Source organism: Humulus lupulus, chromosome X (assembly GCF_963169125.1).
Source record: "Humulus lupulus chromosome X, drHumLupu1.1, whole genome shotgun sequence".
In the NCBI taxonomy this organism is placed as follows: domain Eukaryota; kingdom Viridiplantae; phylum Streptophyta; class Magnoliopsida; order Rosales; family Cannabaceae; genus Humulus; species Humulus lupulus.
Window position 1 is genome coordinate 112791536 of NC_084802.1, and position 14695 is coordinate 112806230.

General features: G+C 35.3%; 2 protein-coding genes and 1 long non-coding RNA gene across 3 annotated transcripts; all 3 read left to right on the forward strand.

The window, feature by feature from the left end:
- The first annotated feature begins 209 nt into the window (after nucleotides 1-209).
- On the forward strand, nucleotides 210-2276 carry LOC133806163 (short integuments 2, mitochondrial-like). Its single transcript, XM_062244287.1, has 6 exons — nucleotides 210-476; nucleotides 554-631; nucleotides 736-877; nucleotides 958-1028; nucleotides 1216-1312; nucleotides 1987-2276. Exons 1-6 carry the CDS (start codon nucleotides 210-212, stop codon nucleotides 2274-2276), a joined length of 945 nt encoding a protein of 314 aa, XP_062100271.1.
- Nucleotides 2277-2381: 105 nt separating this feature from the next.
- Nucleotides 2382-3121, forward strand: LOC133806164 (chromatin-remodeling ATPase INO80-like). Its single transcript, XM_062244288.1, has 3 exons — nucleotides 2382-2462; nucleotides 2590-2790; nucleotides 2954-3121. The coding sequence occupies exons 2-3, from the start codon at nucleotides 2659-2661 to the stop codon at nucleotides 3119-3121; spliced, it is 300 nt and encodes a 99-aa protein (XP_062100272.1). The 5' UTR covers nucleotides 2382-2462; nucleotides 2590-2658.
- Nucleotides 3122-6443: 3322 nt separating this feature from the next.
- On the forward strand, nucleotides 6444-7281 carry LOC133804957 (uncharacterized). Its single transcript, XR_009878720.1, has 5 exons — nucleotides 6444-6550; nucleotides 6642-6736; nucleotides 6822-6885; nucleotides 6978-7065; nucleotides 7148-7281. It is a non-coding gene; the product is annotated as an uncharacterized LOC133804957 (long non-coding RNA).
- The last annotated feature ends 7414 nt before the right edge of the window (nucleotides 7282-14695 follow it).

The window sequence follows — 14695 nt, forward strand, 5'->3', positions numbered from 1 at the left end:
TCTCTCTTGTACTCTCTCGGTCTTTCCCGTAGACCTATCTCTCTTCTCTTCTCTTTCCACCTTCATTCTTTCACAGTCACTACCACCTCGACTCGGCAGCTGCCACCACCCTTCCTCCAGCTTTGACTAAGTGATAATTTATTCATTCGCCAAACCCGTTCGAATATAGACTTGACCACTTCACAGTGTTTTCTAGCTAAAACAAAAATATGGGTGTAAAGAAATTCGTGAAGAAGGGTTTAGGAGAAATGGGGTTCAACGCCGGCGGTGGAGTTATCAATTGGTTCCCTGGTCACATGGCCGCAGCCTCTCGCGCCATTCGCGATCGACTCAAGCAAGCTGACCTTGTCGTTGAGGTCCACGACGCTCGAATTCCCCTGTCGTCTGCCAACCAGGACCTTCATTCTCACCTCTCTGCCAAACGACGGGTTATTGCTCTCAATAAGCAGGACCTTGCCAATCCCAATATCATGCCGGTAATCATTTTCATTTTGTATTTATTTATTTATTATCCATTATTGTTATTTCTGTTTATTGGACTTCGTTTCTGTAGAAATGGGTTCGTCATTTTGAATCATTCCAACAAGATTGTATTCCCATAAATGCACACAGTAATACTTCTGTTAGGAAGGTAAGTAATTTTTCTTCAGTTTGTTCTTACTCCTTAATAGCGTTTTGCTTTCGTGTTCTGTTGATTTTAATGGCGTGTGATGTATATGCGTCTATGTATCGAACCTTCTTGAGCTGGTGGAGTTTAAATTGAAGGAAGCGATTTTGAAAGAGCTAACTCTGCTTGTTATGGTTGTTGGGGTTCCTAATGTTGGAAAATCTGCTTTGATTAATTCCATTCATCAAATTGCGTCATCTTACTTTCCTGGTAAGATGTAATTAAGATTTTTTCTGGACTGATATTTAAGTTGAACCCAAAAATGATTTTGTTGAGTTTTGTTTACTAAGCGCAAGGGAAGAATAAGAGAGCAACAGTAGGTCCTCTGCCTGGTGTTACTCAAGATATTGCTGGTTTCAAGGTGAAGTAGTTTTTGTGTTTGATTTCCTTTCTACTGTCAAGAAAAATTGAGGGTGCATAAACATTCTTTACTCTTAGGATTCATGTTTTGGTTATATGCATTTTAAGATATTTATATCTCCTAATGACAAGTTTTAGATTCTAGTTCCTTGAATTTTATTCAAAACTATTTTGTTTTTTGGGTACAGATTGCTCATCAGCCGAGCATATATGTACTGGACACTCCAGGTGTACTGGTTCCAAGTATCCTAGATATAGAGACAGGACTAAAGCTTGCTCTTGCAGGTCAGCCCTCTTCGATTAGTTCTTTTTTGTTTTGTTTTTGTTATTGTTTTTCTTTAATCTGTTAAATTAAATGTGAACATTTGATGATGTATTTATTGTATGCTGAAACTGTAATAAGTACAAAAACTAGAATTGGTTAACGTCAGGCTTTTTGCTACTCGACAAAAACCATATGCTCTAGTTGCAGATATTTGGCTGTTGATTTTGTTGGCCAAGGGAATATGAAATGAACATGCTATCATTCAATTCTGGCTTTATTGCCTTTGGGGAAGACCCTGTAAACTCATCTCATGCTGCAGAAGCGTCACCAACAAAAATATAGGAAACTTAGTACGTGCTCTAAATAATATAACTTTCATTAAAATTGGTATGAGTCCATGTAATGTAATTTTCTGGGTATAATATTATAGTAGTCAAGATGGTTGAATTATTACTGTAGCTGAAAATAGAATAGTTAAAAATTACATGTAGATTCTGAAAAGAGTATATGTTATGTTAAATTTAGATATCTAGTGGAAACCTGACTTGTTTACAGAGATAAAAAGTTATAATTTTTTTTCTTTTATTTACATTTTACATAATTACTTGTTCAACTATGGATATTTCTTTTAGAGTTGGGATATGGTATTGCTTCTTCACTTTACCTGATTAAAGTTTATTAATTTTGGATGTAGGGTCTGTGAAAGATTCAGTGGTTGGAGAAGAGCGTATTGCCCAGTACTTACTTGCAGTTTTAAATACCCAAGGGACTCCTTTTCATTGGAAGCACTGGCACAACAGGAGAGCAGAAGGAATTCGATATGATTCTGCTGAAACAGGGGAACACAGTCTTAAAGATCTTCGATCAAGGAGAAAACTGCAGGATAAGTCTAGTGTTCTATACATTGAGGTAAATACCTTTTCTGTTTTTCTAGGAGTTGCAATTTCAATGGTTGATATCTTGAGGTTGCTACTTCTTGAATAGGCTTGGTAATGTTTATACTTGTCAAGATAAATTAAGTAGATGTGTGTAGGTTTTCTTTCATGCATTATAGTAGAATTTCCTTAAGAACTCCGTAAAACTGGAAATATAAAACGGTCTATTTTGTCTGAGGGTGGTGTTTTACAGGTCTACTATGTTAAAGTTCTAGAGAAAGGCGATACATATGAGGTTTTTATCTCCTTCACTTTTGAATGTTAAATTACGCTAGTTTATATGGGATGGAAGGGGGCTGGTGTGCAATTGCTCCTTTTCTAAGTATGGGTTCTTAATCAAATTGTTGTTATTTGTGCTGCAGATAATTGAAAGAAGCTTGCCTAAAAAGCAAAAGGTGAAGAAAGATCCTTCTGTGATTGAGAGGGAGGAAATGGAGAAAATTGGAAAAGTATGGGTCAATATTGTAAGAAGAGACATGCCAAACCATCATAGGAATTTTACAGCTTTTCATAGGAAGCAACTAATTGATGCCAAGAGGGTTTCAGAAAATTGTCAAAGAGAGGCAAGCAAACATTCTCTCTCTGAAGCATCTCATATTTCGATTTCTAATAGCATTTTGGAAAGTAACTTTTAATTTTGTTCTTGCGATCTTAGTGAGGCCTTTGTGCTATAGTGTAATATCCTGAAGCTATGCTTTATTTATCTATCATTATTTTCTTTACCAGGTGAAATTGAAAGTGAGTAGATCACTTAAATTGATGAAGGGTGCTCCGATTCGCACAAGGAAGATAGCTAGGGACATGCTGCTTTTCTGGAAGAGAGTGGATAAGGAGATGGTAACTTTAAATTTTTTTAATGGGAGTACATTGATTACAATTAAAATATATTTTTGATTTGCCATCAATTGTTCTAAAAAGTCATTGAAGAATTTTTCCAATGTCAACTATAAGCTGGACTAATGAGAAGTACTTTCGGCGGGTGAAATGGCAATATATGGTGTTGGATATACGTTAGTGGCAATATATCTATCTTCATGAATCCCTTTACTTTCTGAATGGTTGTTTTCTATTTTTTATTCTCTGTACTCATACTTTTTTGTTGTCTTGCTTGTGATTGGACAGTATAAGATGGAAGACACTGCTTAGTTTTAATTGCCGAAATAGGCTTCTGCTTACTGGCACTCCAATCCAAAATAATATGGCAGAGTTGTGGGCCTTACTACATTTCATTATGCCAACCTTATTTGATAGTCACGAACAGTTTAATGAGTGGTTTTCTAAAGGGTACGCCTAATTTTTTAAGTTTTCTGACATAACTGACAAATAGTTAATATTCCTATGCACTATGTATTCTTATTAACTATATTTGATCACGTGCAGAATTGAGAGCCATGCAGAACATGGTGGTACTTTGAATGAGCACCAGCTTAACCGATTGGTAAGCATCTTTTATGCAACATTATTTTTATTTGAAACGAAACAGTACTACTGGTGTCATTTTCATCAGGTCTTGTAAGTGCCATTGTGGTTTTGGACTGTCAAATAGTCAAAGACACTCTAACTGGTGTCTTTTTTTTTTTTTTTTTTAATGAATTTTCTAAACTAAACTAAATTTTATGAATTATTCACACTGATTAAGAACTTTAATTCTCATTTAGAAAAAAAAATTCTCTATTAAGATTATTTTCTGGGCTAAAAAAACATTCTGTAGTTTGTTATTTTGAGGATAATGAAATTTGAAATATCAAATACTTTAAAAGCTAACTGAAATTTTCTGTCAATATGATTTATGGGTCTTAAAGAAATTCTCCTTTGCTGATCGCCATGGGAAAAAAAAGTTTGACATTGTCCATTATAAATGTGTAGTTCAATTCGAGTAAAGTTAATCTTTGCATTGTTAATTAGATTCCTCTTATCCATATGCATAAAAGTAATAAATAGAAGCTAATGGTTCTATATTTTGTTTGTTCATAGACTAACACAAAAGTAATATGTAATATCAATTGAAGATAAGAAACTAATATTGTGTTGGGGTTCATATTTCTTATTGTCTTCTTAACGTTTTCTATTATTTAATATATTGTTTGTTGGATTCTAAGGGAGCTTTGAGAACCTAGGCCCCAATACATACATGCAGGTACTATTATTTTTCTCTCAATTTCTAGTTCTATAGATAATTATTTACTCTTCTCACTTCTCCTTCACAGGCTTAGATTTGACTGAGTTGCTTGTATTATTTTGCTAATTAAGAAAAGTGAGAAGATTCATTTGGTTTCATTTACTTATTTTGCTTAGTTTTTTATTTCTTATGCACTCAAGATGTTTGAAAAAATGCCTAATAGAATGACAAAAAAAGTGGATTTATAATTAATAATATTCTAATATATATATACACTTATAAGCTTTATTTTGGCATGAGTTTAATCTCTCTGTTTTTCTGAGTTCTATAGATATATTATATATATAACTCTTCTTTGTTTTGACTACTATTATATAAATTAATTTTTTCATTTACTTTTTTTGGTAGAGGAAGATTAAATTATCATATATAAAGCTCAGGTGTAGTTTTAGAAGTGGAAGAGAGTAGCTTTGGGCCTTATCACCAGGTACTGCACTTGTAGTCTCTTGATTGTCTACTGAACATCTTTGAATTTTTAAATCTATATGTATCTGTGTGTGTAGAGTTTCCACTATTTTTCCATTCTATTATAATTGGTAAAGTAGATTGCTTTTTCTGTTTTGGTGGGTTTGCTTTGATCTGGGTTTGTTTTTGTTTCATTATTCATTTATGCACGTTGGATTGAATGGGAGTATATAATCTGATATCTAATCTAGGAATTGGAATTTTTTTTGCGTGGTTGACGTGACGTGACTTTCTTGGGTTGATTATGCATACCAAATTAGTAGGTAATGAAGCTGAAAAGTTAATTGCTTTTTTTAGTGAAGAAGGGTCCAGGAAGTCTCTTTTTCCATCTCTATTTTGTTTTTTCATTTCACTCTCATTCTCTCTATTTTTGTCTCTTTCCCATATTCCTTTTCCTTCTTTATAATATAATTTTCGAATAGCTGTATATATTTGTGATTTCTTGTTCTGGATTTAGAGAAAGTTGGAAGTTTTACCATAGTTTTTCTTTTATTTTCAAATCTGTTGTTCTTATACTTTCTTAGTCGTTCCAAGTTTTTGGTTTTGTTGCTTATTTTTAATCAGTAATATATATTTTGATTTGGTGTTTGAAATATATTTGATGATCTTATATATGTAATCAGTATATTTGGTGTTTTGGTGTTTAATCAGTATTGAATATCCTAGTATTGCTTGAGTTTCTACCAAGTTCAGAGTTTCTGACCCCCCCCAGTTGAATTCAATTTCTTATTTTTGACTGCAAAGTCATAAAAAATGATGGGACTATATCATTTTAGTATATATTTGTACTTCTTTAAATTGTATTAGTCACTGGTTCAATTTATCAGCAAAATAATAATCAGATTTAACCTGTTCATTAAATTTGACCATGGATTACTTTATATATCATTGCTATAAGACCAGACCAGTGACTATATGGACAGAGAGATGTTGTTCTTTCCTTTCATGTTTCCCCTGCCTGTTTAAAACCATGGAGTTGGCAAATTACATAGGATCCGTTTTTTGTTAGGACCATGTACACTACAACAACACTTCATTGAAGCACTACTATTTCTTTTATCTTGCAGCTTTTGGGGATACTTCTTCCCTAACTGTCTCTGTCCATTTTTGGGGAAAGTATAATTAGGATGTCTTCTTTCAGGGCATTGATCGTGAAAGAGTGGAAAGAATGGAAGCTCGACTGAAAGAAGATATCCTGAGAGAAGCTGAATGTTATGGAGGTGCCATAATGGTTATTCATGAAACAAATTATGCGCAAATATTTGACCAGGTAAAATTCTGAAATGGATATTTTTTGCTCGCTGCTTCCCTTTTAAGATTGGTGTAGTTAGTTTAGATAAATAGTTCAGGCATGTTGTCCTAAATTAATTGGGAAGTATTCAGCTCTTTGAGGGCTCATTTTAACTAAAATCTTAACTGGAACTTGTTCACTTTCTTTCAGTTTTTCATAAATTTTAGGTAGCATAATATCTCTGTTTTTTTTAATTCCATTTGCAGCTTAAAACTCATCTTGCTTTCTCTGAATTGTTAGCCCAATATTCACAGAGCGGTTATAGGTATTAAATTCATTTTTGTTCTGCAAGGTGAGAGCTGCATCAGTAACATGTTTTGCGGGCATAACTTCCTCTGTATTCTTCTCTCTTGCGAAGGAGAAACAGGATTTCATTCTTTCTGCTGCGGTAATCATTGATTATGTGTTTTTGACTTGTTTCTCTTGGAAATTAATTATTTGCAGACAAGTTTATGCATTATAACTAAGAGACTTTGCAGATTAATGCAGCCAAACAAGACAAGGTGCCTTCAATTAGATCAGCTTCTTGTTGAGCCATTGGTGTCATTTCATGTTTTCCTAAAGTTTTCCAGAGGTGATTTTAAATTTTTTTCATGCTTTCATGTTTCTTTGAGCTCGAAATATAGAGAGAAGAATTACTAGAAACTTAAATGGTATAGTGCAGAGATCCTGAACAAATTGATTCACGCAGTGGAGATTAATACCCGCGACCCCTCAATATCAGTATTTCTCTTTTACTTTATGCTTTTATAATAACCCTGCTCTCTAATTTGTTCATAAGGGAGTAATATTTTCCAGTACGTTTGTTGTTTCAGGTGCGAATAACTGCTTCTTGGGCTTTGGCAAACATATGTGATTCTATCCGGCACTGTATTGATACTCTTGCTTTGGAAGGCTCCACAGGTGGGTTATATGTTACAGAAGCTATTTATTATTTTCAACTACTTTATTTGAAAAGTTATTGATGTATTATACTTTTCCTTAGACTATACTGCAGTCTCTGAATCAGTGGCATTACTAACTGATTATACTGAAATGACAGCACATAACACCAAAATGAATCATCTGATAGTATCAACCGTGATAGTGCCCCTGTGCTTAAACTGAAATGACAGCACATAATGTATTGCATTTTTTTGTTGATTTTCTGATGATCTTTCGAAGTTCTTCTTTCATGTTTTTTCTTCAATTTCTTCTATTACTGATTCCACAGTATTGTTCCCTTGCAATATATGTATATATGAGTTGGCATGTTGTATTGGCTTCTTCTACTGTTTATACTACTGGTATGTGGCCATCATTATTTTGTCTATAAGCTTGAATCACCAAAATACATGTTTCTCTCAGCACCATTGATTTATTTCTCTTCATTTTATTTGCAAATATGATTTTGTTTTTCAGCATTTGGGTTAGCATTTATAACTTGAATTTCAAATTGGAAGGTCACTTTTGTTTTAATACTATGAAAATTTCAGGGTCATGTATAGTTTCTTATGTAAATGATTTCTAAACATGAGCTAGCTAGCTTTGGCGGAGAAACCAGTTATGATAGTTATTTATATATAAGAATAAAAGAATATCATTAAATATGATAGTTTATATATAGCAATATAGTATCTACAATCCCAACTGACTGTTTTGAGTCATCAGACTCATCACCATAGAGAAATTCTCTCTTATTTTATTGTTCATCTGAAAATTCCCTAGCTCTTTCTTGATAGCTCTCTTATTTTATTGAACTAAAACAGATAAGTATTTATCTTAGTTTTCCATTTTCTTCTTTTGAAGTTTTCAATGTATCATTTAAGAAAAGACTGTAAGTTTGTTGTTATGGTGGCAAGAACTTTTGTTCTTAATAATAAAAGGACCTTTTTTTTTACAATGTGCAGGTATATTGAGATGATTTCTTTGGAGCAATTCTTGACAACATTTGTAGTTGAGGCCTTTAGAATGGAAGAATGTATTTCGCTAATTTTTGTATACATTTTTTAATTTGTATTTAGTGATAAAGGAATCTGAATTGGGCATAAATTATGTTGTAATATGATTTCTTAAGCCTAGACTAGTAGACTAAATATTGTAATTACATTTGAGTAATTAATAAAAATCTATTTATGTTACCTTGTTTGGCTTCAACTTTCATATTTGTTTTCTTAGTTTTGTGTAAGTAAAAAAAGATTATGTTTCTCTAAGCTAATATAACACATGTGTTATACTAAAGTGTAGTATAACACAAAAAATGTGTTATACTAAAGTATAGTATAACACAAAAAAATTGTTATACTACAGTGTAGTATAACACAAAAAAAGTGTTATACTAAAGTGTAGTATAACACAAAAAAAATGTTATATAATCGACTATAAATAACATAATTAAACACTTATCAATATATTAAAATTACACAGAAATTGTGTTATCGTTGACAGTACAATAACACATCTGTATAACACTGATAAAGTGTTATGTAAAGTACCCTGACCTACGATAACATAGTCGGTCTTAACACATCAGAAAGTGTTATCGTATGTTTTGATAACACATTTTCGGTGTTATTAAAAGCATTCTTTCTTGTAGTGGATAAAGTAGCGACCATCTTTAGTTCGGGTATAATACTTAGAATTTTCTCTTGTCGATCTCTATAAACCCTTGAGGATACTTTAACTAACTTTGTTTGTCTCTTTCTCAGTCATATAGGCGAACAATGTCGTCGATATCTAAGCCTTGGAAGGCAAGACCACCGGCTCAAAGAAGTCGAGCAGGAGAGAAGCCGGTGGCACCAGCGGGGCACCCCGAGCATGAAGCCTTAGCCAACAGAGACTCCTCTTCTCACCTGGTCAACTACGCCTCCTCCATCCTCTCAACTCGAGTCCTCCACTGAGCAGGTAGTACATCTTCCGATGAGCGAAATTCTTTCCAATGCCTCATGCTCCACCATTGACAAGCTACAAAAAGTGGCCAAATATCGACTAAGTAAAGAAGCCTTTGCCACTTTTCCTTCGATGAAAACAAACCAGGTTCTTGGTCACAGTTTCAACGAACTGCTCGTTGTAAGTCTTTTCTATCTTGTATTTTTAATTGAAAACAATATTTTTTCTTTTGTTAACATTACTTTTATGTTCTTCGCAGGCTCTCCTGACTTTGAACAATGGGTGCCGTCGCTCTAAAGAGGACGACTCCAAATTCATCCAGGAGCTAAAAGCAGCTAAGGACAAAATCAAGTGTCGTGATGAGGAGCACAAGGCCAGTGTCGAGGAGCTAAAAAAGACCAAGGAGGACCTGGAGAAAGTCGTTTCCTTAAAACAGAAGTACAAAGTTGCGTCCACGTAATAACCAAGTTATTATTTTCTTATAAGCTCCTTAAATATGTTCTTAGGTTAGATTTAGTTATGACTTCAGTTGTGGAATAAAAATTGCATTAAGCTCAAATTATTTAAGTTATGATTTTATGACTTAGAAATAATTATAGTTTGGGTAATTATAATTATTTTAGCATATGATTAAATTAGTGTATAGTTTTATTAAGTATTTAAATGCACGTGTTATTTGATGTATTATGATGTGAACATCTGGCATTAAACTAAGTCCAAGTATTAGAATTAAAATGAAAACAAAAATAGCTTAGTCTTAGGCTTGGCTCAAAAATAGGAAGGATTTGAATTTTTTTTAATTTTAAAGATAGGCAAGATTAGATCTATTTGAATTAAGTGACTATGTGTCAAGAAGAGTTAGATAAGTAAATGCAGTTTTCGTAACTTTAGGGTGCTGTAACTTTGGGCCTAGTTTTGACCTATTTATATTACAATGTTGGAAAAATAGTATTAAAAAAAATTGTAGATAATTTAATTAGCTATCCAACGGTATAAAAATGGCCTAAATCGAAATTCTACAGCTCGAGTTACGTTATTGTTACTATAGAAGGGTCCAGAGTTACGAGATATAGGATAGTAGTTTGGACTTTGACTAAAGTTTGAGCCAAATGGAGACTATGTGGCATACTTGGAGATGATGTAGCAACAAGAAGGGAGTAGACTAGGTTGGCCAAAACCATATAGTGGAGGGAAGGGTTTAGTTTTAAAATTTAAGTTGAATAGTGTGGAGAAAATCAAGGAAGGGAGTTGGGGTTTGAAGCCTATAAATAGAGACTTACCCTTTGCCAATTCATCACACCCTACTCGGTACTTGAAGACATTGTCTTGTCTTGTAACCGGCATATAAACTATTCATCCTTAATAGACATTGTCAACAATTCCCACAATATGATGCTTTGTCTGATCGACCCCGAGGTCAAACTTCTTCGGCTGCTTCAGTAATTCTTTCTGTCAAACTATTACTGTCTTCCATAATGTCTCTGATACCGAACCTATCCGTAGCCCAGTTCTTCCTTATGTACCCATCTGAATCCCTACTGGTCAGCTTAGCTCCTATTCAGTCCAATTAACATTCCCAAGTGATATCTCGTACAATCCATGGTTGTCTCTTTAGCAAATTAACTCTCCCTCTAACTCATGTCAAGGTTCCCATATAACGAGCTCTAATGCTCTCACCATGAACCTCTCTATTACTTGTATTCCAATTCCTCTTCCATAAGTTTCCAATTCCTCCTTAACAAATACTAATATCTTCAGCCCCTCTCATAATACCCTTGAGGCATACTCTCTATGTCTGAACCTTTCCTGAAAGATACCCAACACCAAACTCTTCCAGCTCGCTATATAACCAAAAATGTGCGCCATTCAATTAACTGATCATCTCCAAGGAACTAACCTTGGGCTTCTAATGTAACATGGCATTCTAGTCTTCCATTCCCAAGTCACGGGCAATCCATCCTAACATAACGAATCACTCCATGTAGAAGTCGTGCTCTCACTTGACATCTTTCCAGGTGGCGTCCCCTGCCTCTGGTGCATACTAAATAACCCCATCGGTTCCCATCACTGTCCTGACAGCTACCTTGTAAATCAGACCCCTTCCTGTCAAAAATAGAAGCCATAGGATTGTCCGAGGATCCTCTACTTCGATTACCGAGAATCTATCCTTACTAAATTCCACCAATGGGAATACTATCATTTGCATCTCTTGCCCTATGGCATTCACACCCTATACCTCATTCCACAGATCTCAAATAACATGGTCCTCTCTACTGCCTAAATACAAATGAAGATCTCATACATTGGAACGACCTTGATGCTCTGGACCATTCCAGAGTTTAATCTTTAAATGAGTCATCATTTCCAGCCACATCCGCTTATATCAATTTCCAAAATGAAATATCCAACTCACAACACTCATTGACATACATTGTTGTTACCTTACCATTCCAAATCAAACTCATAAGCCTATTAGTCTCCGCAGCTCAAAGTATGTCTTTATAACTTCTTGTATCAAGTTACCATTTGAGTTCTTTCCAACCCATCATACAATTATCTCGGTCGGAGTACCATTTCCAAGTATCCTTCCACCACAAATACTTAGCACAACCCCTTAGTTAAGACCTCTCACCTTCATATAACCAAGGATGGAATTAGCTTTGCCCATCCACTGACCAACTCTTAAGCAAACCAAAAATTTCCCCCAAAGAAGTATGCTATTCCTTCATCTGGTCTCAACTATTAGACCCCACAGCTTACTCACATGCTAGCAAACATGTGTTGCGACTTTCAGGGGTAGATGGAGGTTTCCAACCCCAACTATCATCTGCAACCCCCCTATAATACAATGCCAAGTTCACTTAACCATTCTGGGTGCAACCAATTGAATTCATCCGCCACTGCTGACTAAACTCCTCAACCCTAAGGTTCGCACTCCGAACCAATCCTCAACGAAGTTCAAATAACAACAATAATCATGCACAAAAAATCATAATAAACACTAATCCACAATTCTATACATTTAGCTACCAAATTTTATTACAACCAAGTATACTCACACTTTATCATGCTTCCTCCAAGCCAATAAACAAGTATAACATATCAATTCAGTTCAATCAGTTAACCATATACAATCAGTATACAAACCATTGCCCAAATATTCATTCACATACAATAGCAATGGTTACCAGCACGCCGCAATCTCATCACACAATAGTCAAGGGCCAGGCCCTATCAGTATCTCATGCTTCCTATAATCATACAACATAATACATTCATATTTCAATCAAGAACTTAAGCATGTAATTTCATGTATTCAATTACAAAACCCTAAGTCGAGATTGTCTTCAGCGGCGAGTGTACATGTCCAGCCTATCTTCAGGAGCCCTTAAACCCAGACCGCTCTAATACCAAGTTGTAACGCCCTGGATAACCAAGATCGTTACACTGTGTGTTTCAAATAGCACGAGACTTCCTAATCAAGTCATTTAAATAAAAACGTGAATCTAAAGACATAAATAGGTTAGGTTTAAAATATTTTGGTTATAAATGAATAATTTTCATTAAAATAAATAAGTGTTTGGTACATGGGATCCTAAATCAGGGTTTAAATGACATAATTAAAGAATTTCCAAATGTTATAAATATTTAAGGCACTCTTATGGAAAAATACACATTTTAGCTTTCCGTCCCTGCACAATCCCTCGGCCGTGGCGATCGAGCAGCTAACAGTGTACACCTCACCCCCAGAGCTCTCCAACCCATGGTCAATTCATCTTACCCTTGCCTTTACCTGCACCACGTAGCACTCATGAGCCGAGGCCCAGTAAGAAAACATAATATCATAACATGATCACTATCAATAACCAATTATTCCACAAAGCATAACCAGGTACTCAACTATTCATAACATTCACCTATTTAGTGATAACAATCAACAAACTAACAACTTGTCGTTCAGATAATCAACATATCATATCCATCAGACAAATACAGTAACCACGTTCATAATCAGTAGTTTATGACAACCATTAAACAATATTCAGGGTCAACGCCCTTAGACCACACCCTCTATTAACCAATTGTCTTTGGCTCACTTAAGCCACCCCCAATGTTATATCCACTGACTCTGGCCAGCTTAACCGAGCTCGGTGACTTATAAGTTGTCCTCAGCTACCAGTGGCTGAGCCACGCCCTGTGCGAAAGTATTGATTCCGGCATTCTTAGGTCGTTTATCACATGTCCCGATGGCATAATACCACCTCATGACATTTATACAATTATAGGGAGCTCTTAGTCCCCAACATACTCACATGGTTTATCACAATCACACAACAATGCATATGAATATAGGCAACACTTAGTCCCAACCTATCCATATAAACGGGTGCATTTTTCTTACCTTTAATTCCAAGTGTTGATTAAGAAAGATGACCCCCGAGCATGATCTTGTCCCAAGCCAAAGCATACACCTCAACTCATGGTTGATTCCTTTAGCTATCACTGGGCTAACCCCAAATCCTTAGCCTCAAATTGATCTAAATTCCCTTTTGAACCTCCAAATTACCACTGAGATATCCCCCCAAGATTCCAGCTCAATAATTCATCCTTGATCTCAGAGTAAGCTTGAGAAATGGAAAGTCTAGAGGGAGCTTAAGTGAGAGAGAGAAAAGAGTCAGTTTACTCAAGTTCTACTACTTTCCTTAGTTTTTTTTATCCACTCTTAGTTAATTAAGTCAATCCCAAAGCTCGGGATACCAAAAACATCCCTGACGGCAAAATGGTAAAATTCCCCGGTATTCCCACCTTGGCTTCCTAACCTCAAATATATCTCCAATTATTTATTTTCATAACTTAATAACCCAAATAAATGTCCATTACCCAAAATACCCCTTAACTCGCCCCGAGTCGGGTACTGGGTCCCGTTATGACTTTCCCGCTACTTGCTCCCTAGGATCGCCTCGTGCCAAATGCTGCAAACATAAATATATCCACATAATAATGTGGCCTCAACAGTTTATCATATTTATGCCCTAACGGGGCAAAATTACAATTATGCCCTAAAAAGATAAATAGGACCGGCATGCTTATCTAGTACTCATAAACATGCATTTCACATATCCATATTATCATAAGATCATGCATATCACATAATCATGCATTTTCACCATTAATTCACATATCTTCCAATTATGCCTTCCCAGCACACTAATCAAGGCCCTTAAGCCATACTAGTAATTTTGGGTCGTTATAGGTCCGGTTGTCACTAGCTCAAGGTACGGGAAGAGGATATACCAAAGACAGCTTTTAAAACTGGATATGGACATTATGAGTTTCTAGTTATGTCTTTTGGTCTTACCAACGCTCCAACCGCATTTATGGTCTTAATAAATCGGGTCTTCAAGGATTACTTGGACAAATTCATCGTAGTGTTCAATGATGATATTTTTGTGTATTCCAAGGACGAAGTCAAGCACGAAGGACATTTAAGATTGACCATGCTGCGACTAAAGGAGCAACAACTTTACGCCAAGTTCAAGAAATGTGAATTTTGGCTATCGCAAGTAGCATTCCTCGGGCATATAGTATCCAAGGATGGAGTCGCCGTAGACCCAACTAAAGTAGAGGCTGTGAAGGATTGGACAAGACCTAAGAATACGTCAGA